At 40.5% G+C, this 24,477-nt stretch overlaps 3 protein-coding genes and 1 non-coding gene across 5 annotated transcripts; 3 read left to right on the top strand and 1 right to left on the bottom strand.

The window, feature by feature from the left end:
* Positions 1 to 89: 89 nt before the first annotated feature.
* Positions 90 to 10,068, top strand: brox (BRO1 domain and CAAX motif containing). The gene is made up of 13 exons (XM_055044575.1): positions 90 to 180; positions 644 to 777; positions 2,898 to 3,004; positions 3,698 to 3,794; positions 3,925 to 4,020; positions 4,714 to 4,786; positions 4,909 to 5,014; positions 5,365 to 5,454; positions 5,584 to 5,669; positions 5,784 to 5,865; positions 6,543 to 6,693; positions 7,242 to 7,401; positions 7,730 to 10,068. Exons 2-13 carry the CDS (start codon positions 677 to 679, stop codon positions 7,811 to 7,813), a joined length of 1,233 nt encoding a protein of 410 aa, XP_054900550.1. The 5' UTR covers positions 90 to 180; positions 644 to 676; the 3' UTR covers positions 7,814 to 10,068.
* Positions 10,069 to 10,747: 679 nt separating this feature from the next.
* Positions 10,748 to 13,774, top strand: LOC129369210 (protein FAM177A1). 2 transcript variants are annotated; one of them, XM_055044594.1, is made up of 6 exons: positions 10,748 to 10,908; positions 10,986 to 11,131; positions 11,209 to 11,376; positions 11,459 to 11,513; positions 11,590 to 11,684; positions 12,130 to 13,774. In XM_055044594.1, exons 2-6 carry the CDS (start codon positions 11,108 to 11,110, stop codon positions 12,310 to 12,312), a joined length of 525 nt encoding a protein of 174 aa, XP_054900569.1. In that variant the 5' UTR covers positions 10,748 to 10,908; positions 10,986 to 11,107; the 3' UTR covers positions 12,313 to 13,774. The 2 variants fall into 2 exon arrangements, with proteins under 2 accessions (XP_054900569.1, XP_054900570.1); XM_055044595.1 differs by having other exon boundaries at positions 11,024 to 11,131.
* Positions 13,775 to 15,456: 1,682 nt separating this feature from the next.
* On the bottom strand, positions 15,457 to 15,538 carry trnas-gcu (transfer RNA serine (anticodon GCU)). Its single transcript has one exon. It is a non-coding gene; the product is annotated as a tRNA-Ser (tRNA).
* A 1,700-nt stretch (positions 15,539 to 17,238) lies between these two features.
* mep1a.1 (meprin A, alpha (PABA peptide hydrolase), tandem duplicate 1) lies at positions 17,239 to 23,058 on the top strand. Its single transcript, XM_055044555.1, has 14 exons — positions 17,239 to 17,378; positions 17,462 to 17,486; positions 17,579 to 17,623; positions 17,701 to 17,741; positions 17,897 to 17,972; positions 18,249 to 18,366; positions 19,383 to 19,558; positions 19,642 to 19,863; positions 19,963 to 20,109; positions 20,196 to 20,411; positions 21,613 to 22,077; positions 22,540 to 22,713; positions 22,798 to 22,870; positions 22,951 to 23,058. Exons 1-13 carry the CDS (start codon positions 17,325 to 17,327, stop codon positions 22,845 to 22,847), a joined length of 1,809 nt encoding a protein of 602 aa, XP_054900530.1. The 5' UTR covers positions 17,239 to 17,324; the 3' UTR covers positions 22,848 to 22,870; positions 22,951 to 23,058.
* The last annotated feature ends 1,419 nt before the right edge of the window (positions 23,059 to 24,477 follow it).

Consider the following 24,477-nt stretch of genomic DNA (forward strand, 5'->3'; position numbering starts at 1 on the left):
CCGTACGGAAACCCCCCACAGTGAGTGAAGATCTGAAGTGCTTTTGTGTATGCCACGTGACAAGAGCGCCCGTTTTCATTGGTCCGCCTCTGTTTCGTGTTTATTTCCGGAAGTGAGTTAGTTGTCACTGTCAGACTTTCCAGGCAACCAAATCGCTGATCTACGGCGACGCATTGACAGGTAAATAGTGGAAGTTCAGCTACGTTCAGACCACTTCGTGTATATTTATGAAGCCGTCTGACAACTCCCTGTTTACCTTACCGAACTATTCCGGGTTGCGGTTGTACAATTAGCCAGTTAGCTGTGGTTGCTCTCTGTTAGCTGACGTCATGGACTTTTTGTCTTTATGTAGTAGGGGAAATAACATATTTAGTCACAGTCCATGACCGGGACAATAGTGTGGGCCTTTCTGTGTTATGAAGTGTGTTTGAGTTGACGTGAAAGGTGTTTTATCAGAGCGCTAACACGGCGAGATGTAGCCGCGACGTCGTAAAAGTGACGTAGGAACCCTTCACGTTCGCTTACAAACGTCGCGCGTTTGAAAAATAAGCAGCGAAACGAGCTGTTCACGAGCTAGCCTCGATCCCAGACAACACAGCGAGCGCGTCGGTGTCATTATTAACCTGTTGTCACTGTGTTGTAGCCTTCCCTCTGTAGGTGCGCCCCTGTCCACACAATGGCCCATTGGTTTCACAGAAACCCACTGAAGGCAACAGCGCCGGTGTCCTTTAACTTCTATGGTGTGGCAGGGAGCCCGGCTGCCAACAAGATATGCAAGTAAGTCTAATGTCCTCCACCTGAGACAGAGCAGCGTTATCACCCACCATGCTCCTCTGGCAGGTTACTGTTTAGACTTAATGTACAACACTTTGGCTTTGATTTGATTATACATGTGGCAGCACACTCAATATATAACAGTAACATAACAGTAAGATTTCTACCAAGTTTAAAAAGCAAAACAAAACCAGTGTTTATAAGTTCACTGTAATAATTCTCAGTGGTGGGACATGTTCTGGACGTGTCGTCGCCACAGTTTTAAAGCTACAGTATGTAACTTTTAGATCGAATGTATATATGTTTTACATATTTGTTGTAACATGTTGTTACAGTGTGGTATGAGATGGACAGTCTGTGAAAAAGTGTCGCTCCTCTGCCTTCTCCCACTACCTGGCTCTGACTACAAGCAGTCAGAGCCAGGAGTCTAAGCAGGAGTCAATCACAGCACTAAGACCTGTGCTGTCTTAGTGCACAGTGGCGCTGCTCATTCCTCGTCCCTTTCCCTGTTTGCTCTCTGCTAAGCTGCAGTTTTAGCCTGTCAGCAAAGTCTATCATGAATGCGTTAGCACAGCCACCTTTGACAGCGGATGAACAGGTTTTCTATTGCAGTAAGTTGTTTCTGTGCCATTAGCCCATTTAGCAGCGAGTACACAAGTTGAATATCAGCATTAAGACCCTCCTCTTGGCTCTGATTGGTTGGTTTTGGTTGGGAGCCGTGCATTTCTTCATATGGAAATAGTAGCACCAGAAGGAGGTGGAGGAGATGAATCTTTTTCACAGATGGTCTAATAATTTCAAGAAACATGTAAAAAAAAACCAAAAACAAACAAAAAAACAAGATATATAAAAAACCAAGATATATATTTCTTATAAAAGTCACACATATCAGCTTTAATGAGAGGAATTTTTTAGATAGCAACAATTGTCTACTAATGTTGCAGATTTTATGAGTTCGCATATCCGGCATCGTTGAAGCAAATTACCAACATTACCCTCAACACTGTGGTAAACATGAGACAAGGGGAGCCATCGACACCATGCTGGGCAGTTCAGAAAGGAAGTGGGAGGATCCAGATTTATACCCAAAGGGCTCAAACTGAACCGATCCTGTAAACACAGGCGGCTCATTTCAGTAACGGCCGAAGCCGCTCTCCCAGAAACAGTTTCCTGTTTCGTCTCTCGTTATATTAAAACGGACGTCTTCAGTCGCGTCTGTGTTTCTGTTCATCGAACTCGCAGCTTTAAAGACACTATTAAATTCACACACCATCGTCAACGTTAAGCTGAATCGCAAAATACGGAAGAGGTTTTGAATGTCTCCATAGTCTGCTCTGAAAGCACCGGAGGTTAAAGGGTGCTCGAAGTTTTAACAGGAAATCATTTGAATAAAAAAAAAAAAGCCTAAGCACAAATAATTGAATCCTCTTCATTTGGTAATGGAAGTCAAGAGGAAAATGACAGTGGAGATTATAGTCCTAATACCTTTTTGATGTGATAAAAAGTGTTGTTTTTATCACAGTAACAACCTTTCCTCACTTACAGCATGGAATATTGCTTTGTTGCCCCTCCCCTACCTGTTACTGAGCACTTCAGGTAGCTGAAAGGTGGTGATTACATTGTTTTGTTTTTTTTTTTAAGTATAAAGATGAAATAAAAGATTGCCAGTTGCAAAAAGTCATAGTTTTGGCCCTAAAGAAGAGCCATCCACCACTTTTATTAAGTTGCACTGTTTTGGTAAGCTAACATGCTAGCTGGAGAGCTGTTCTAGATAGCAATCAATCATGTAATGCATATTTGGTTTGAAAAGAGTTGTGGTGATACCATCAGCAGTCAAGCTGTGCTGTTTTTACTTCAGGTTATCAGACCAGTCGACGTCTGGTACAGCAGGCGTTTGATAACGCTGTGGAAATTGACTGACATTCTGGCGCTTCTTATTATTTGTTTTTTGAAAATCAATTAAATTTGGTCATTTCTATTGCGCCAATTCACAACAAATGTCATCCTGAGGCACTTTACAGGAAAAAAGTCATTTCAGATTCCGGTTATTCGTCCGGAAAGAAACCTGTTGGTATTTGAGCAACAACATCGTCAGCTGACTTCTGTCCCTGTGATGCGTTTAGTGACCTGAGGACGAACAGAGCGAGGCTGTTGGAGATGTTCACAGACTCCACCTGCACCCCGGAGATCATGAAGAACGCCTCGGACGCGTACTTCTCTCTGCTGCAAGGCAAGTACGCTCACTTCGGCCCTGCTGGTTTCAGCACGATTTTCTATAAACAGACAGTTATTGAAAGGAAATAAGCGGCAGAAGACTGTTTTTGCCTCTCAACTTTGCCCTCTTTTTATTTTTAATTTTTAAGAAACTGTAAAATTACTGCTATCGTAATTTTTGTTTCATATAGCTGGACAATAAATTGTCCAAGAGGTCATTACCATATTGTGGTTTTGAGAACATTTTCAAGTAGCATAATGATAATGGCTTCACAATGCAAGAACACATTCTAAAAGATTAATAAACTTGAAATTCTAACAAATATTGAACACTGGACCAGGAAGACATTTTCAATATCCAAAATAAGTAAAGAAATAAAGAAACAACAAATAAAATGAATTGTCAAGTCCTTCAAAACAAGACTGAAGACTTTTAGAATTCATTTTTTGGTAGAAAGATAAGATCATGTCTGTTGGCTCGTCTTAATTTATTATGTGCTTAATTGATTTTATTGCTTAAAACACAATAATTTTCTGGTTGGTCGTATTTACTTAATCCATGTAACACCATTTCCTTACAGCAGACTACTGTCAATCTGGGTCGTCATCGTTTGCATATGAAAAGCGAGTTTTTATAAAATTGCAGTTGCTACCCAACAAGCGCCCTTGTATTTCATTCCTTAAACGTCTCAGTGTTTGTGACCAACAGGCTTCATCTCATCTCTGGATGGAAGCACACAGGAGAACAAGATGAGGTTCATCCAGAACTTTAAGTGGACCGACACCTTACAAGGAAACATCCCAAGGTACCAGACAGCATCTTTGAGGAGGCTGTGGCGGTTTTGAGGCCCCTTGTGGACAGACTTAACCTGATCTGATTGACCTCATGGTTCAGATTGTAGTTGTGTAGAAATCCTAACTCCCGGTTTCTGTCAGTGCCCAGCAGGATGCCGTCTTTGAGCTGGTCTCTATGGCCTTCAATGTAGCCGTCTGGTACACCAAGTTTGCCTCAAGACTAGCTGGGAAGGAAAAGTAAGTGTCTTTGTTGCTTTTTCCAGCATGTAAAAGAAAAAAAAATATTTTGCAAAATTGTGAGCAATTTAATATCGGCGCAATTTTGTGGCACGTTTCAGACGTTTATAGTGAAATTACTGCCAAGTGTTGCTTACGCAGTCTGTTCACTAGCTGGCTACTTTATTAGGTACAGCCTGTTAGTACTGAGTTAAAAGCCCTTTTACCTTTAGTAAAACACTCTATGGCTGCATTCACACCAGCTCTGTTTAGCCTGCATTTATCAAATTATTTTGAATGTTTGCTTTGTTTGGGAAGGAACGCTCAAAAAAGCAAACTCTGGTCTTACAAACCGAGGTCTTGTCTTGGTTGCAGTGAACTCTGGTGCGATTGCATAGCACCAGCGAATGGAAAGCCTTACAGTCTTTTACCAAAGACGGAAGAAAAATCCTCCGCCTGCTATAATCTGACGCTGCTTCACACTGAAGTTCTGTTTACATTGGACAAAATGGATATGCTACTGTTAAAAAGCTTGAAATGAATTATTGATTAACAAAATGTTGTTTCTGATTCAAACGTGTAGATAAACTGCCTGGTTGTGTGTTTGTTGACTTATTTGAGCTGACAGTTGGTTCCCCGATATGCCAACTGACCACAGAAAATGACCAGGATATTCTTGTAGCATACTGACGGCCATGTTTGCCTCTCCAAAAGCATAACGGAGCCCGAAGCCAAGGATGTTCACAAGAGCCTGAAGGTTGCTGCTGGAATCTTCAAAACTCTCAAGGTGAAGCACAAGTTTAAACTTCCAATATTTACAACTCTACATATTTCTGAAAGCAAACACATGACAGGCCAATGAGCTGTAAATTAAAAAAAATAAAAATGTGTTTTGCATCTCTGCCGTAGGAGGTCCACGTTCCCCGCCTCATCACCCCGGCTGAAAAGGGCCGAGACCTGGAGCCCAGAGTGTTGGACGCGTATATCATCCAGTGCCAAGCCGAGGCACAGGAAGGTACTGCTGAGTCACAACGGGACAGCGATGCACATGAACAGATAGTAAACTTGACCTTTCATTACTTAGATTATGTCTTAAACTTGGTAACACTGTGTTTCTTTAACAGCAAATAAAACTTAATCTTATCTTTTTGACCATAAAATAAAAACAACAACCATAGTGTGTAAGTGTGTGAGGGGATGAGAGAAGTGAATGCGGTCAGTTTCAATTCCAATATTTTATTCTTTTTTATTTCCTAATTTTTTTTTTCTTCTAGTTTTTAATATGTGCGTTTTTGGTGTTGTGCCGAATCATTTTTAACAGAGCTAACTTTAAAAACAATCCGATATTCCGTTCCATTTTTCCAGTGACGATTGCCAGAGCCATCGAGCTCAAGCACAACGCCTCCCTGATCGCAGCTTTGGCCTTTGAGACGGCAAACTTCTATCAGAAAGCCGGTCAGTGTTGGCGTTTTACGTAGCCATATTGTTTTGGCAGTGTAAAATTTTTCTGCCGTTTGATCCTGTGGGTTTATTCGTACTCTGATAGTTTGCGGTAAAACCTTGTTTTTACCTGTGCCGGCGCAGACCACACGCTGAACACCCTGGAGCCGGAGTGCAGCAGCAAGTGGAGGAAGTATCTGCAGCTGAAGCAGTACTTCTACATGGCTTATGTAAGCTGACACACATTTGCGGCTTTGGTTTGGATGGGTGGGTGGGGGAAAAAAAAAAAACCCAAAACAAGTTTAACCATGAAATGTCCCAACGGTTTCTGTTTTCCTTTGCAGGCGTTCTGCTACCATGGCCAGACGCTGCTGGCCAGCGACAAATGTGGCGAGTCTATAAGATCCCTACAGGAGGCCGAAAAATGTACGCACTTCTTCAGCACCGCGCTTTATTGAGAGCATATGTTGTTCGCGACCTTAGAGATGTTATACTGTAACCTCACACATGCTATCAAGTGTCAGTGAGCTACATGTCGCGGCGTTTCCTCTCCCTTTGTCATGCCTGAGTCAGAACCAGTGACTGCCAGTGATGTCACAGGTGCTTCCTGTGTGTTTGCTTCTTGTTTCCTGCCACTGTGTATTTAAAGATGCAGTGTTATGTATTTTCCAGGCATGTGGTGCCATTTGATAGCTAAATTAACTGTTACCGTCTGTTTATCGAGAAGTGGCTCCTATCATGCGCTCAGCAATTAGGTAGTTCCACAAGGAGTTTGATAATTGCTGCTGCCGCTAGTCTGAAGGAGCTGAGTGGGGAGGGCTCATCTGTGAGGCAGACGCTCTGAAACCGTCTCGAAAGTTGTGCTAGGTCCAGCCAGCGATTTGGTTGCCTTTGCACAGCCGAACGGTTGCCATGAGAGACTAAAGGACGAGCATGAAAGAACCAAGGCAGCACTCCAGATATGTTTTTCTAGAGGGAACAAAACGGTTCCATAATGCTGCTCTGTTATGGACACATCCAGTCATGAGTTGTGAGAGGTCTTCTCCTCCCCGACCCCGCTGCGCTCCCTGTATGTTGTGGGCGTTAACACAGTGTGTGTTCAGGTTACTCCCGTGCGGAGGCGCTGTGTAAAGAGTACCGTCAGACCAAAGGGCCCGGCACCACGGCCAAGCCGTCAGAGCAGCTGTTCTTCCTCAAGCTGGGCGCGCTCATTAAAACCACGCTGGAGAAATGCCAGAGAGAGAACGGCTTCATGTGAGTCACACACACACACACACACACACACACACACACACACACACACACACACACACACACACACACACACACACACACACACACACACACACACACACACACACACACATTTTAATGCTGACTCAGCTGCAGTGCACTCTGGTGGTCTGTCGTTGAAACACCTCCGTCTGACATGAACCAGAGAGCACTGTTACATTTTGAGTTTATTAAATGTAGCACAATAAATGAATAAAACGTTATATACAAAGAAACAGAATTTCAAACAAAAGAGCAGCAATGTATAGTTGCACGTTCAGAGGAGTGGGTAGACACATACCCCTCTTCCATCAGTAGCATTATTCATTAAATTATCCAATTATATTTAGTTGGGTATAATATTCTTTCTTAGTATTTGCTCATAAAAGTCTAAAACTTCTAAAATATAGAACGTTAGCAGCTTGCGACTGCAAAACTGAGTGAGAAGAACATAAACAATCCAAAGTTCTCCTGTTTTTCTCTTTTTGTTTTGTTTGTTTATTTAATGTTTTCTGGGTGTTGCTCCACAGATACTTCCATAAGGTTCCTGCTGAGCCTCCCCAGCTGGAGCTGAAGGCCAGCTACGGTCTGGCGGAGCCGGTCCCCTTCGAGCTGCCGCCCCTCAGCGAGCAGTGCACTCCTGAGGTCTATGCTACCTTTGACCTCACCAAGGGAGCCAAAAATGACAAGGTGTGCTGTCGGTTTATGAATCCATGCAGTAATCTACTAATACCCGGTCTAGAAAAGCCTCGCTAGAGTTTTTGTTTCAAGATCATTAGAACTCTATAGTCTTGAAAGGTGCAGCAGGAAACTTTTGTAAAAATAAAAAAATAAAAATAAAAAATATATATATATAGCTTTGAGAAATTCCTACGAAACGCATCTTTGTAAAATATCATACTGCAGTTTCAGGTCACGTTATGCTACGGCAGTTTGATACAGACATGCTAAACAGCTTTTATGAAAAGCTGACCTGATCCAGTGTTCATGTCTTACTGTGCTCTACTGTCCCAACCAGGCCAAGCCCAAGGAAGAGGAGGTGAAGCCGGTGAAGGAGCCTGATTTGAAGCCCCAGAAGGACACAGGTTGTGTTCTCTCCTAGAGCCGCCGTCTTGGCATCGACCATGCTGAAGAAACATCGTTTATAAAGACAGCGTCTGTTTATCTTCCTCCACTGACTTTTTCCCCCCCCGTCACTATTAATCCATGGTATTTTACATTCATGCTGAAACATGTTCTTTATATTTGGATGTGATCCACTACCAGAACAATCTGACTTGTGTAAAATCTGCTCCGGATGGTATGCTAGGCAGGCCCACAAGCCGCTCCTATCTGTGCGCTGAAACCTGCAAAAGATGGCAAGTTGAAGTTCTAGTCCAACAAAAAGAAAAGCCCATCCCATCTGATTTTCCTCTGGAGTTGAATTGAAGGCATGCAGTGAGTGTGTTTACCGTGCGTGTTGCCGAACGGGAATGTTGTGGCTTGTTTTGGGATTAGAACTTTTACCAGACGCAGTTGACTCTGTCCAAGACAGTAAATTCTCCAAAACCGGTTAATAGGAGACAGATGGACCAAACCACCCTGACCTATGAGGCTCCAGGAAGAGAAACAAGTTTTATGTGTTCGGTTCTGTAACACGATCCAGAATTTCAACCCGAAGAAAAGCACATATTGCACTCCCAACTATGAAACATCTGTTTGGAATGTTCATCACTGCAGGTAGAAGTTACCCCGAGTGAGTAAAAGCATACGTACAATCCTTCTGAGTACTACCTGAACACAGAGTATCCGAGCTGAGGGGTTTTCCCACTATGACATTATCCAATCATTTATAATGACAAGAAATCCAAGAGACACCGGTCTGTGTGTACTGATGGTGAATTGACTTTGTTTCAGCTGTAGTCGTAGACGATTTGTTTGATTTAGATCTCATGTATTGTAGTTTTTCTTTGTTGTATGTGACATTAAGCTGTTTTCTACAAGTACTGTTCCTTTCGGGAGACCCTACTATTGCTGGATATGGCTAAATATTACATTGAGGTGACAAAACTCAGACATATATGTGAGCCTGTTTGATATGCTTTGGTTCTTGAACGTTATAGGAGACAATCTTAACACTTAGCATAGAGTTCAGTGCAGCTGAATGTTTTTGGGTATCAGAACTCGGCATACGATGCTAACCATGTGACCTTCTCAGTAGCTCTTGCCTACAGTAGGCGCTGAGCGGGCGATGGTCTGTTATTGATATGTTATTGTCATTGATTATTGATGGTCTGTTATTGATATGACCTTCTTAAACAGTCGTCAACATCTTCTGTTCAAACTATACCTGCAGTTTAAAGTTCTTGTAGAGAGATGTAAAGGAATATCCGTAGCAACCTCAGAGTTCCCCTACACCGCCTGTTGCTAACCATCTAGCTTAAACGAGGTTGCTATAAAAACAACTAGAAAAGTATCCAGAATTGTTCAACCTCCAGCTTTCCAATTTAAGGAACACCTAAAGCCAGTCAAAACATCAAGTCAAGTCACATGCCAATATGTCAAAAACAAACGGTGAATCACTCTTTTTAAAACTAGCTAGCATGCTAACAGAAGCACGTACTGTTAGAGCAGATCAGCATCGACGCCCGCTTCCTGCAACAAGCAAACTACTACTAATTTATTTGAGTCGCGTTTTCTATCATTTTCCTTCCGGCTATGTTTCAGAATATTACAAAGTGTTGGCGGTGACAATATCACAACTTAGAAAATGATTTCGAAGCAGGAGAAAAAAATTGTTTTAACTCAAAACGGCTATCTCGTTATGATGCCATTTTTCTTTGGAAATGTAACTTTGTAAATGTAAATGCCACAGAGACGTGGTATATTTTAGACTGGATCATCATTCCAAGTGGCTCTAAAAGACACAAACAGCAGAATCTGCCCCTGCAGTAGCTTTGGCTCCCCCTGCAGGGCAGCTTCGCCCCGGCTGTCCGACCTCCGCCCGCTTTGACAATGAAATCCAAACCAGTTAATTTAGAAACCGCTGGAAAGTTGTATAGACTGTATAAAGCCGCTTCCATACACTAACCCAACCCACCCTGATGTATTCATAGCACATTGAAACACCTCTGCACTTTATCCAGCAGATTTTAAAGTTGAGCTGGTTTAGACATGTAGTTCGTTGCACTTGGAGCACCAGACTTAGCTTCTCGAGGTGCCGCAGGAGTCGGCCCAGTGCTAGTTGCACGCGACCATTCTTCATGAGGGTGCTGCGCCAGTGCTGCAGTGTGAACACCTTCCTTCTCTTCTTCCTCCTCCTTCTGTGGTGTCCTTCATGTAAAATGTAACCCATGTGGTATTAAATCAGTCAGAAAAGTTGCCGTGTAACGTGTCGTCTTTGCACATCTTTCTGCAGTCACAATGTAAGTTTTGTTCATAATTACATTGGCGTTTTATGACATTTAAATGCATATTAAAGTGACAGTAGAGCATCGCACAATAGTACAGTAAATACAGTTGTTTTTAAAAGTGTGACCTGGATTTATTTTCTATCCCCCATTGTAGAGTGAATTATGATAGTATTTTTCTCGTATGTTTCTAATAGATTTATTTCTCAGTTGCATACGAAAGGTTAATTTCATTTATTTATTTCAAACTGGTTTTCTAAGGAAGGCAAGAGAAAAATAGTTTACCGCTGCTTTTCTGTTTGCAAAAGAATATATATTTCAATATATACAATATTTTGCATATATTAAATTATATGCCATATAATTTAATGAACTGTATTGAACTTATTGAACTATATTGTACATTCGGAGGATAGAAAAACAAGGTTGTGATCTGATTTGTCCTGCAGAGGTCTTGGCTGGAGATGTAAGAATCCTTCACATATGAGTAAATATCCGATGCTTTGTTTTCTCTGCTGAGGCATGAATAAAATCATCAGATGCCGCCACAGGTGTGTCCGGACCTTAACAACAGTGGAACCGATGACATCACATGCAACGTCGGCAACAGCAGAGGGTGGAACAACTGATGGTTTATATTAACCACCATATTTCTTTATGACTCCATGTTAAGTCCTTGTTTTCTGCCGCGAGGAATAAAAGAGGGTGTGACTCAAACGTTGTGTGTCAGGCTGTTAGTTTCCAACGTTTGGCAAACAGACGTGACAGTGACTCTGACAATCCTCAGCGATAAGCCCGGCCTCCTCAGGTGAAGAAGGAAACTGACAGCAGTGACGGCTCTCGTCATGAGTTAAGGTTTGCTCTGTTTGTCCTCTCGGGTTTCAGGACTCATCCGGTGTCCTGTGGTCGGTTTTTCCTCACAGACGCTCGCCGCTGATGGATGCACTCAGTGCAACTGTGGTATTCCACATCGCTCCAGAAAGACGGGGCCTCTCATCGGCTGAAGAATGAACACAGACGGCCGGCAGGAAGTGAGTCGTGTAATAAATAACTCTTGGTGTTTCGGTTTGAAATAAAAGTTTATGCAAAAATCTCTATGATCCGTCAGGTTTCTCCACAGGACCAGGAGACAGAGTTTGACGGTCCACCTTTGCAAAAGCAGAAGAGGATCGTCTACTTCTCCAGCGGGGAAAGTCTGGAGCTGGACGACTCTGAAGAAGACGAGGCAGAGGAGCAGAAGTCACAGAGAACCCCCTTTGAAGAGCCAACAAGGAGGGTGGGCCCCTGTTCAGAGGATGAAATCTGTTTGGACGTCAAAAGTGGTAGATCATGTGATAGATGTGTCTTCCTTCACTCAGAAACGGCTGTCGTTCAAGAATGTTGCCATTCTAGTTGGGAGGATGTCACTGCTGGGTATGTAGCGCCGCAAACGTCATCGGACTGATGACAGGAAGACTAACGAGACGCTTTTTTGTCTTTCTGAAACCAGCTTGTGATTTCCTCGGGGAGAGACTGGCCGGCGCTCTTGGGCTGAATGGAGCCAAATATCAATACGCGGTGGATCGATATTACCGTGAGCAGAAGGTAAACCTGCAGCTCAGGAATATCTGAAATCTAATCAGTACACAGCGAGATTTTTGTGCAACAGGCCGACACAAAGTAGAACACAGCTGTGAAAAGGTGAATCTGCATCCAGATCAGATGATTCAATACCTTATAAAACCAAATGTTTCCTGCAGTTATAGCGAAATGCTAACATTTTATAGGATGGGTTGTGAATAAGACTGTCATGACAATGTCATAAACATGACATAACACCTGTCATGACCATGAGTAAGTCTTCATGAATATCTGTTGTTGTTGCACAGTGCTCAGAACAGTGTTTTCAGGATTATGTCTAGTATCTTATGTCCAGCTCCATTAACCCCACATACTCAGATGCTTTTAAATTATTTTTGAGTTATTTCACAGCATACGTGGGATATTCTTTGCATTTCGGTGCTTGTAAGTCTCCCTGACGTTCTCGCAGACGGCAGGTCACCATTTGGAGGACCAGACAGAGAACGCTCAGCTTTCCCCTGGGCTAGAAGGGGGTCACTATGGAGCCACGGGGGGCGTAAGCGGCCCCTGTGATCCTGGCGAGAGCCGTGACGACAAACCCCAAGGACGCCAGAACAGAGCCTATCAACGCAACGAGGACGACTCGTCATAAACTGAAAATAGAGAGGAACGTGAAAACCTGGCGGGCAACGTGGATGTCGGTTTGATGCTTTACTAATAGCAAATGTGTTTCGAGGGACAGAAAAACTGAGCAACTGAGAACTGTTTCAGTTGCATTCCTGTGGTTCTGGAGATACCAGAGCAAATGCTGCTGAGTCCAGTGTATTATCTACCTCTGAGGAACAGCAAGAAAAAAATAGCACGGATCTACCCCTCTCCAACCTGTTGCTGAGTGCAACTGGCAACAACAGGACTTTATCCACTTTTTTGATGGAGAAGAGGAAGACAAAATTGTCATATGAAATTAAAAATATCAGTATGTTAACAGCTGACTGTAGGCAGGCTACCTTGGCAGATTGCCTGACTAATTATTCAGCTAATATCAAATTTGTTGGGCACAGTGAGCACTATATTTAGCCAGATGTATTCTGTATTTTTTGCATAAGTTTGTATATTTGTTGATCCGTGAGAAGAGGGACGGAACATGTCTGCCGGATAAATTACATACTTTGAATAAAATAGATTGAAAATATAACTTCTTCAAATAACTGAAGAAACTGACCTGCCAATGTCACCACAACAGTGAATGTTTTCAAGGTGTTTGCTGAGTATTTTTTTTATTTTAAACCATGCAGTAGGTGGATGGTGCCTGTAGAAGCCCTTTGTCCTGGAGCAGAACTCAATAAATTATCATAGCTTAAAAGAATTCTGACATATGTCGTGACATCTACATATAAATATTCAAATAAATAATCTTCTAAGTATCAAAAGATGGAGTTGAAAAATCATTTTGTGTATTTTCAAATCCAATTGAAATTGTATCCTGAGAATAAATCAGGCATTATTGGAGGGCATCAGAACTTCTGAGGACCCCATGACCACTTCCTGTTTCTACCTTTGCTAAAGAGAGCTAGCAGCTCTGGTAGGCTAATGTTACTCTTTATTTTTCTCTTCTTTTTCATTCCTAAGTTGTTCGTCACAACCACATAGTGTCGACGCCACAAGTGACGATTTACAAAATGTTGATGAAATTGTGTGACAGAAATGTTAAACCTTGGCATATTGTACAGATTTCAGGGTTCAATATGGCCTCCTTCGGATCATCATATAACGCTGCAGCCATGTGGATCAAATCCTCATATATTCATGTCAGACGTCCCACCTTAAACACTGTCCACTTTCAGTCTGATAGTCCAAGCAAACAATATAACGCTAAAAAGAACTTCTTCCTCCTCTGTGTTGTCCTGTAACGTTATGAGATAGCAATGGCATCGGGGCGATGCTGAAGAGACGGGATGCCAGTATTGTCCCGAGAGGTCAATATATTAATGAATGGCAAAGCGTTCTTTGGCATGGTGTCCAACAGCTGACATGGTGTCAAACTGTAATATGTGACAAATGATGAGTTTCAGGCTTATGACAATCCTGACATCCAACCCAGGAACGAGAAACATTCAAGTGTCAGCTCCTGGGGGATTCTGGGGGTTGTCACCCAATGCAGGAATACGTTTTTGTTTTTGCGGATGTTTCATTCTTTTGGTGAAAAACAGGGTCGTCGGAAGATTTCACTTTAAGAGATTTAGAAAGATTTGAATTGGTAGTACGCAATGTTTTTTTTCCTATATCTTTTCCTTTATATTAATTTGATTAATATCTAATTATGGTTATTTCACATTTTCTCTTCATGCCGTACAACATTTCAGCATTTAATTCAAATTCTTACCAGCTCGTCACCACCGTCGGCTCTGTGCAAATGGAGTTTATGTTGTTTTTCTTTGTTTTAAATATTCATTTTGTTTCTCGACAGTAAAATGTCTGAAGTCATCAATTGAAAGAATTGAGACGCCGCAGACAGTAAAATTATTATTAAGACGTTTATAAAAAAAATACTCTTGTGATTTATTTTTGTCTGACAGTGTTGACCAAGTTCTCGGTCAGGTCCAGAAAAAATGTAATTTTCAAGAAAATGCTGCAGCTGTGAGCCTTCACCTTAACGTATTTACATTCCCAAAACATTATTTTTCATATTTGAATACTGAGGCTGGATCTGAACCCTTTTTGTCCTTTAAGGATCACTGTACTACAGTAAAAATAAAAGAACCTTTGTATAACTTGAATAATGTTAAGCTTTTTTTTTAAGCAGCAGTTTAGATAAAACCTGAAATGTTCTGTTTAAATGAAAGAAACTATATAATTAAATACAGTTTTTTTTGTTTTTAATATCATAACCCTTTGGTGTTATTAATCATTGTTATCACACTATGAGAATGTCATACCCCTATGTAAATCTTCTTATAGTTATTAACTTTATTTAGTCTCATCGTTGGTGCGACTGCTGTGAAAAAACCCGTTTCCATATGTATCTGTGATACGTGAGCGCCCTCTTGTGGTTTTCACAGGAAATGCTTATGATTACAATAAATGAGAGTTTTATGTCTTCCGTATATTTCATAGCTTTGTATTCTCAGTAAAACCTGAGGAATGTGAACTGAGGTAAATATTAAATGTAGTCAAACCAACTAAAACTGATAAGCACTTATTTTAAGGTGAAATCCTTCCTCAGTAACCTAAACCTTCATAACACCACGGTCAAGGGAAATTGATAAACAAATCTCACATATGAAATTTAAAGTAGTTTGTAGTCACCAAAAAAAAAAAAAAAAAAAAACTTTTGTGTGTTGCACAACGCGACAAAGTAACGTTTAGGTAACGTCTCTGTCCCATGAACATCCGTGCAATGCCGTGCATAAAATGACATGATGTCATTTGTTAGGACTTTGTTAGGAATTACCGGGACAGTAATATTTTGAGACAGTAGAGGGCGCCGTTGAAATAAAAACAGCTCATTCTGATACATGCTTTTGAAAGAAATGTAACCGCACAATAGCTTAAAAGTTTCCTAAACTATTAGTTTGACTTGGATATAGATTTTTATATGACTTTCGACAAAAGACATAAAAAGCATTACGCAAGAACACGTGCAAGGCCGAATCTTTTTATAACTTCTAATAGAACCTCAGGTTTGCGCAAATCCTACGTACATTCATACGTCTCAGACACCGAGTCCAAATAATGATGAAAAAGGGAAAAATCCTGTTTCGATTTAGGCCAAAAAATAAAAAAAGTTTGTGGAATGCGACGAGGATGGGATTCGAACCCACGCGTGCAGAGCACAATGGATTAGCAGTCCATCGCCTTAACCACTCGGCCACCTCGTCTTCCTGGCGACGAGTGCACGACATTCACGTTGTTGATTATTGAGACCCCGAATCACCTCTCCATGTTGCCTTGATCATTTTTTTTGTTGACTAAACCTAAACGAAACTCTGTATGTTGTCGTAGCGAGACCACATGTAGCTGGCCGGAGAGGATAGCATGCTAGCCTGCTGTGCTAATGCTAGGCTGGTCCGGACCCAGCTGTTACCTGCGTTTCGTTTGTGTATTTAATTGGCCACAGAGAGCAGAGCGCTCTCTCTGTGTAAAGTTTGGTTGGTCAATGACTGTTCGAAATTATGCTCAGCAGATTTTCTAAACATTTGCTGGATGTTTACTTAATTAATGCTGCACGGTCACGTGCAGCATTAAGTGATCACATGTACTAAAATCAAAAGTTATTTCAATCAAAAACACCTTAACAGACGAGTTACATTTTAACATAGGACCTCTACTTTGGTATCACCTGCACAATTCTTGCATCCATTGAACTTGTGAGTTTGGGGATAGTTTCTGCTTGAATTTCAGGATGTCAGAATATCTTCCCAGAGCTGCTGTTTGATATGAACTGCATCCTGGCACCATTCATTGTCATGCATGAAGATGATTTCGCTACTCTTCTTTTTGAACCATGAATGAAAGTGATAAATCAGAAAGTTCATTTACTTTACTGAGGTCATTTTCTTGCCTTCAGGGCTCTGAAGGGGGCGATCAGCTCTCTCTCGCCCCATGATTTCGGCCCAAAGAATGACTCTACTTCCTTGCTGACATCACAGCCGTGTTGGGACGTGGTGGCCATCCAGCACCAATCCACTACTGCATCCATCTGGACCATCCAGGGTGGCACAGCAGTCATCAGTGAACAAGTCTGTTCGAAAATCAATCTTCATGTTCGGCTGGGCCCACTGCCACCGGTTCTGCTTGTGAGCTGGTTAGGGGCCCAATAGTAGGTTTAGGTTCATGCACTGCAAGCCTCTGGAGGATCCTCCACCTTGAGGTTCCAGAGGCACCAGCAGCCTCCTCCTTCTTCAGTAGATTTCCTTTAATTGAGCTCACTAGACAAACTCATCAACCCAGGTCTCTGAAATGAATTTTAGTGATTCAAAGAGCCCTGACACACAACACATTCTATAAATTTAATAGTACAACAAAAAATGTAATCTTTATGACACTCAAATCCAATTTTAATAATAATTTGGAACACAGACTATAGAAGAATTCAAAGCCTCAACAAATTCCCAGAGTCTTGGGATTTTTAATTAGTTCTTTCATCTTAAGTAAAAGGCTTCCGAGTCAAAAAGTGAATATAGGAACCACTAGTTTTTCAGGCATTTACTGTAATCTTCTAATCAAATACTTATCCTTTTTCACTTTTAAGCCATAGTCATCTAATATAAGTTTCTTGTAAACTTGCCAGTTGAAATCTGCTGAATCTGAACAAACTGAACCACCCATATGGAAACTTCACCAGGATTTGCAAAGTCAGTTGGTGTTTTGTTTTTTTGAAAGTCACCCTGGAATATCTCATAATCTTCTCGTCATCTGGATTTATGTTGCTTGTTAACATTAGCATCCGATATAAAATGCTAGCAGTTAGATTAGATAATGTCCTCTCAGATACAGTTCAATAACAAACAAGCAGGTGCGCTTGTGAGAAGCACTTCTTGTAACAATCAGTAACAGCATGAGTCAAAGTCCTTTCATTCATCATCATAAACCTGAACCCCTTCGAACACATGAGAGCGCACACGCAAACCAGCAGCTGCATTTAGGCACACACTTTCTATCACAATGGAGAGAGGACTCTTTCTGCTAGGACTTGTGGTTTTGACTACATCCTTCACCGTAAGTACTGAATATATGCAGAATTCATACTGAGCGTTGCTGATTTGAATTGCACTCACTTTTACTGGATTTGTTTTGTTCAGATTCCACATTCCAGTGAAGTGCATGGTAAGTAAAAAATGGGAGAAAATTTCTATTATCATTTTATCACAATAAGATACAATTTGCCAGTTTTAAACCCATGTGTTTATGTATTGCAGAAGTGTACAAGAATGGCGAAGATGAGAACCCCATCCTAAACATTGGTAAGGAATGATATTGTTTGACTTCATGACATTAGCTTTAAAACAATGACGTTGAATCGTGGTCACTTTTGCTGCAGGTTCTGATGCCGACCTCTTTGAGGGAGACATTTTGCTTCCTGTAAGTTGGAACCAGATGATTTTTCTTTTGTTAAATCACATTAATGTCAGTAATTATTGAGAGCTGTTCGTCTTTCTACTCCTTAGAGACAATATCTCTGAGATAATAGTGTGTATTTTGATTGGGTGTTTTACATAAGTGATTTTATGTTTCAGAAAGAAAGGAATGCCCTGGTCAACCAAAGATATAGGTGGAAATTTCCAATCCCTTACATTCTTGGGGATGATTTAGGTGAGTTCATATAAAGTGAACGATATTCTCACTGAATGATTGTGTTCAAACATCATCATAGCTGATTGAGTTGAAAGAACAGAATTGATAAATTCCAGAGAAATGAATACTGTAAAAGCAGATTAACATAAATATTGCTGAATGAAATATTAAGTCAACTGGTAGCTTACAATGTAGAGTAAATGAAAATTTACATAGGATTTACTTTGCATGCCAAACCAGGTATTTTTTACATTGTACTGGATCATCTTCTCAGCTCCTTTTTCCTTTGTTCAGATCTGAACGCTAAAGGTTGCGTCCACCAGGCGTTTGAAATGTATCGTCTCAAGTCTTGCGTTGACTTCAAGCCGTATGAGGGAGAGAAAACTTATATCAAGTTTGAGAAGAGGGGAGGGTAAGGCAGTAACTGTCTTTTCTGTTCACTCCATGTCCAAAATACTGAGCAAAATATATTCAGAAGTTTTGACAGATTTGACAAACAATTGTCAAATCTGTCAAAAAGGTACAAGCATTACGAACTGTTCCATGAAAACCTAATCAGCGCAGGCCCAACTATCACTACTGTGTTTGACTGTCTGCATTATGTTGCTCTTTTCAAATGAATTAGTTGTAAATAAGATGTAATAGGGCAAATACCTTTCAAAAATTCACAATTTTCTCACATCAGTCCACAAGCAAATACCCCTTTCATCGTACTGTGACAGTATTTCATAGTTTTGTGCACAAAACTTTGTCAATATTCCGCTAATGTTGAAAAACATTTTAGAAATTGTGATGTTTTCGTTTAATACAAGGGTATAACTATGCGTTGCAAGTTACTGGAAGGCCTTTTGTTTTTTAGTGCTAAAAATAAAGCTGATGTACAATCCACTAGATCACTGAGCAAATTTGGCATTTGCGTTTTCCAAAAGGGATCTTAAAAAGCATTACCTGCCTGTTAATGCAGCATGCAGCTGCTGTTGCGTTACATAGATGCAGGTACATAAAGACAAAAAAGGTGCAGGGGACATTGGTGGGGACTGTCCCCTTCATGCCAGAGTTGGTGGGGACGTGTCCACACCAGTTTGTTCACACACAAAGTCATTAAAAAAACATGCCGCCCCATCATCCTCCTAACACTTTCTGTCTTCGTCTTTCAATAACATCCGATTTTTGATGATGTGACTTGTGTGATGCAAAAAAAAGTGTTTCCAGTGCAGTTTTACAAAAAATCACAAATTTCAATACAGCTAAAAAACCCATATCACTCTCACACAAAAAACTGTCTATCAAAAACTTGTTCACATTAAGCTAATTTATTTTCCTAATTCCAATTTGCACAACTGTATGGCCAATGTAAACGCAGCAGCAAACATTGGAGTGACAATGTTATGGTACATTCTGTCTTTAACCAGCTCCCTCTACTGTCAGGTGCTTCTCAAGTGTTGGCGACCAGCAGAATGGGCAGATCTTGTCTTTGGGAAGAGGCTGCGACCATAAGGCTGTGATTGAACATGAGCTGCTGCACGCTCTGGGATTTTACCACGAACAGTCTCGCACAGACAGAGATGACTATGTTGACATTTGGCTGGACCAGGTGACACCAGGTACCTCCAGCACCTGAATATGTGAAGAATGAAATGATAGTTTGAAAATTTGGTGTTTGACGTATAGATAAAACTCTCCACAGGACTGGAGCACAACTTCAACAAATACAACGATGACTTCATCACTGATCAAAACACTGCGTACGACTATGAATCCATCATGCATTACCGACCCTTCTCCTTCAACAAGAATGAGTCCATTCCCACCATCACCACCAAAATCCCAGAGTTCTACAACATCATTGGCCAATACCTTGACTTTAGCAAGATGGACACCCTGAGGCTCAACCGGATGTATAACTGTTGTAAGTATATTTTGAAAAGTCAGCTTCTTACAAACTTTCTAGCTCGAAATATAAATGCCCAGAAATAAACATTCAAGTTGCCCCTCTCTTTTACCATAGCTGGATCTCTCACCCTTTTGGATCAGTGTTCCTTTGAGTATGCAAGTATCTGTGGGATGATCCAGTCTTCTAATGACGATGCCGACTGGGTCCATATGAAGAGCAGTGCAGGGGATGAGGATCATACGCTCCTGGGAAGGTGCACAGGTCAGAGTTGAAGAAGTTCACTTCTAAAACCCAACAAAACTGTAGTTCAGACTACTTTAAAAGACTCCTCTTTCACTTATCTCCAGATGAAGGTTACTTCATGTACTTCAACACCCGGACTGGAGACCCTCTGCAGTCTGCTCTACTCGAATCCCGAACCCTTTACCCCAAAAGGAAGCTCCAGTGTCTGCAGTTCTTCTACAAGATGACCGGAAGCGCCCAAGACAAGCTCGTTGTATGGGCCAAGATGGACGATGGCACCGGCAATGTGCGCAAAATGGAGAAAATACATACCTTCTATGGTAAACATGTTTCACAGTCGTTAACAGGAGATTTTCCTTGAAACTCATTAAAGCTTATCTAATTCGATTTGCATGCAGACAGTATGAGCCAGAGTGAAACAGGTGCACAGGTGAATAAATATAGTATTCAAATTAAGGTATTTTAAAAAACTCTCAAATAGGAGGCTCTTCTAATGGAACAACACCTACTTTGAGATATTGAAACTCTTTTGGTATGGTTTCAGAACACAGTGAACCCTGGTAATCGTGGGATTTAGTTGAGACCCCTCCAAAAAATGCTTCTAACTGCTTATTTGAATGGTTGGGACTGTATAACTACCACAGAAGTTAACATTGAGAATCTTCCTTATCTCTGCACTTGGGGACGCAGTCAATCAACACTAATAAAAATTAACAGTGCTCCTGGATTGGCTGCTTTACCATTCCAGGAGCCAAAAGCATGACAAATGTTACTGGGCCTATGTTTCCCAAGCTGCATTATCTTTCTCTACAAAATAAATTAAAGAATAGGCAAATTCTCTGCAATTAATTTGGAGTTATGTTCTACAGAAAAATCTGAGAATAAGTGGAGGTCCACTGTCTGTAAAGTTAGACATCGATTATAGGCTGATAAATATATTTAACATGTAATCCTTTTTTTCCCTCACATTCCTATTTTGAGTAATCAACATGGATGAGTTAAAAGGTAAATGTTAATCTTTCAGATATGGATTTTTATCAACCATTCAAGACAAATTTGTCCTTCGAGCTGCCATTAGACTTTATGCTAAATTAGGCAAATTGTTAGTGCAACAGTTGGATGCATTGACAAATTATAAAACTGACAACACATGATGGCTGATCACAGTAGCATCTTCTTTAAATTGTCATTTAGGTTAAGCTAACAAAACAAGATCAAACAGGTTCCATTCCCCTTTTTATTTTGGCATATCAAGCTAATGTCTTTCTGGGTCAAAAGTAAGAATCAATTTACAGATAAAAGTATACTTTCCACATTGTTGCATAAAAAACCCCCACAATATTACTTCTGAGAAATAATAAGCCATGTTTGGTGTCTTACACAAAATAGTGTCGACATTTGAAGTAGTAAATGTGGAAGAATATATCCTGATCAGAACTATTGCTCAATATTTAACAATGGATTTAAATTAGCCTTATTACTATGCTATTTCCCAAACATTAACCTTTACTTTCTACCCAGCCGATTCTGAACATGCCTGGAAGATTGCCCACGTTCCATTGGAGATAGACGTTAAATTTCGCTATGCTTTCCAAGCCATGCGCGGAGACCCCACCGCTTCCACTGGAGGCATCTACATCGACGACATCAGCCTGACGGAGACGCACTGCCCAAACGCTGTGTGGACAATCCGTAACTTCTCCAAGATCATGGAAACGGCTAATTTCAACACTGTTCTTGACAGCCCTCGCTTCTACAGCCCTGAGGGTTATGGTTACGGCATACGCATCATGCCTTTGACCAATTACAATGATTACACTGGGAACTACGTAGGGCTCTACTTCCACCTGACCAGTGGGGAGAATGACGCTGTGATGAAGTGGCCAGCTGTCAACCGACAAGCCACGTTGGTGGTGATGGACCAAGACCCAGACATTCTGCAAAGGATGTCTTCTGCTCGTAGCCTCACAACTGATACAACGACAAGTGAGTATGTCTCTTTCCCCTGAGGGAAAAGGGACCAACATTACGCCATGACAGTAAAAACCATGGTGAAAACGGTGGAATTGCAGTGTAAGATGTACTCATACTGTGATTTTATTTCATCAAAGGAATTATAGAAACAACACACATATTACTTATTAAAATCATTCTAGCGCCAGGCGGTCAGCATTTATATTGATATTTTTCACTTTAGCATGGTGTACCTCTGGGGGAGGAGAAGATGAAGAAAGACCAATGGCACTTTGGGTGTAAACTTAATTTGACAGCAGTAACTGGATTGCACTTTTGGGAGACAGTATTTACTTTGACAAGAAATGTTATCATTGATCTTAATACCTGCTTTCATCTGTAATGTTAGTTACCTGTCAACACACGCTGTTCTACATCATCGTTCAAGATGTGGAATCGTGTTCCTCACTGTCTTTCTGTTCTTGTTGGTTCTAGCATCAGACGGACAGTTTTTGTGGGACAATCCCTCCAAGGTTGGCAGGTATGACCCTGCCTGTCAGTGCTACCGAGGTACATCATGGGGCTGGAGGAACTTCATCAAGTACTTTGACCTCAAGCGGCGCAATTACCTCAAGGATGATGACCTCATCATCTTTGCTGATTTTGAAGGTTTGTTGTTGCTCTTTACTCAATCAGTAAAAGTTTGAGATCTACAACTCCCACAATGCAAACAAGACTTTTCCTTCTCTATAGACATAACATCACTCATCGAAACAGAAGTTCCTATTGTGTCGCATAACTAACAATTTTATAACACAACAAACTGGTAAGTAATTACAAACTGTATTATTTTTTTAATGACATCAATGCAGATATTACTGTGAAATGTTTGTTTTTGTTTTGAAGCATTTGGTTGGAGTACATGGAGCTTTAATGAGAAGAAACATCTGTGAAGATGACGGCACAGGATGGATTAATGCATTATGAAATGTCAATAAAAGCCTTAAACAAGAATGTGGTTTGCTGTTCTCATGCATTTATTTTGTTGCTTAGGAGGATGTATCTTAAAGAAAAAAAATTGGGTTTAATAGAAAAAAAAAACGACTCAAGGGATCTTAACAAATATAAGACTTAAATACTTATGCATAGTATTATTAAATTGTTCCTCTACATTTTTCTTACTTTAGGTGAGATGTAAACTGACACTGACTAGAAAGTTATACACAGACATGAGTTGGCCCCCTGTACCTTCTTGAAATCTGTGTCAACCATTTGTGCAGCAAAAATCTTTTGTTTGTGCTATGGTTTTAAAAATATTAAATGTTTAAAGAGGTTATGAAACGTCAACCAACCCTTTTGCTTTCGCAAAATCAAACATGGCGTCCAAGAAATCTGCTGTTTTGTTTTGAAGATATTAAGGATATTAATGAACGTTTAAAGGTCAAAAGGTCAGCCAAATCTCACATTAACTTACCCAAATCAAACAAAACTGGTGACTAATATTTATGGTTTTAACAATTTTAAATCCAAGTGTTAACCACATAGAATTTTTATTAATAAAAAAACTTCCTTTTTGCTTTTTGTAACTTTTTTGTATGTTTTAGTATTTTTTATTTTATTTTTGTCATAGCAAACTTTTGGTTTCCAGTTTTGCCTGCTTCACCTGATTTTTAAGTAAACTTTTGCACTCTCAGGGTCACTTGACTGTGATTGTTTTTTCAAGTAATTATAAGAAAGTGAAGCACAGGAACATACTGCTACTAACAGGCTATTGCAAAATCTCAATGTTTTCACTGCTTTTGACTGTTTGACAGCGAGCTTCAGCCAGCATTACCAGCCTAGACACAACTGAAGCAAACATCTTCTTCCTGTTACAAAATTGAAGGCTGTCAGTAGACATTTACATAGTATAATAGAAATAATACTTTTTATTTGCAAAGCACTTTTCTAAACCCTCAGAGACTACAGGAATCAAATAAAATTACAAACAGTACACTAAGTATATAAATTAATAATAAAACAGGACAATAGTCGTACATTAAAAGGTGTTTTGAAAGAGTGTGTTTCTGATGTGATTTGAATGTGGATAGGTCTGTACAGTAATGGATGTGTTTGTTCACCCGACTGATGTGAACATCTTCATTTTAAGCTGATTTCACAAGCTAAAGTCAGCTAAATTAGGCGGTAGATATGTGTCAAGCTTAGACTTCTATCAATCCCAGTAGTTTTATTTCAATTCCCAGAAAATTTATGTTTCTTCTATAAGCAAGAAAATTATTAACCACAATAATTTTATGAAATCTCACCCAAGAAAACTTTTAAACCCTCTCGAATCCCATTCTAGCAGTACAGACACCTAATAACTTTACTCACTCATCACCCGTCTGCATTTGTAACATTTGTTACAAATTGTAACATTTTTTTTTGGGGGGG

This window comes from Poeciliopsis prolifica, unplaced genomic scaffold (genome assembly GCF_027474105.1).
Source record: "Poeciliopsis prolifica strain line A6 unplaced genomic scaffold, Auburn_PproV2 SCAFFOLD020, whole genome shotgun sequence".
NCBI lineage: Eukaryota > Metazoa > Chordata > Actinopteri > Cyprinodontiformes > Poeciliidae > Poeciliopsis > Poeciliopsis prolifica.

Bases quoted from the DNA above. Each gene is read 5' to 3' on its own strand.
- mep1a.1 (XM_055044555.1), top strand. From the start codon at position 17,325: ATGGAGAGAGGACTCTTTCTGCTAGGACTTGTGGTTTTGACTACATCC. The intron at 17,487-17,578 runs GTAAGTAAAAAA...TATGTATTGCAG, and splicing joins ACATTCCAGTGAAGTGCATG to AAGTGTACAAGAATGGCGAA. The intron at 22,078-22,539 runs GTGAGTATGTCT...TGTTGGTTCTAG, and splicing joins CACAACTGATACAACGACAA to CATCAGACGGACAGTTTTTG.
- LOC129369210 (XM_055044594.1), top strand. From the start codon at position 11,108: ATGAACACAGACGGCCGGCAGGAA. The intron at 11,132-11,208 runs GTGAGTCGTGTA...ATGATCCGTCAG, and splicing joins ACACAGACGGCCGGCAGGAA to GTTTCTCCACAGGACCAGGA. The intron at 11,514-11,589 runs GTATGTAGCGCC...TTCTGAAACCAG, and splicing joins TGGGAGGATGTCACTGCTGG to CTTGTGATTTCCTCGGGGAG.
- brox (XM_055044575.1), top strand. From the start codon at position 677: ATGGCCCATTGGTTTCACAGAAACCCACTGAAGGCAACAGCGCCGGTG. The intron at 3,795-3,924 runs GTACCAGACAGC...GGTTTCTGTCAG, and splicing joins TTACAAGGAAACATCCCAAG to TGCCCAGCAGGATGCCGTCT. The intron at 7,402-7,729 runs GTGTGCTGTCGG...TGTCCCAACCAG, and splicing joins AGGGAGCCAAAAATGACAAG to GCCAAGCCCAAGGAAGAGGA.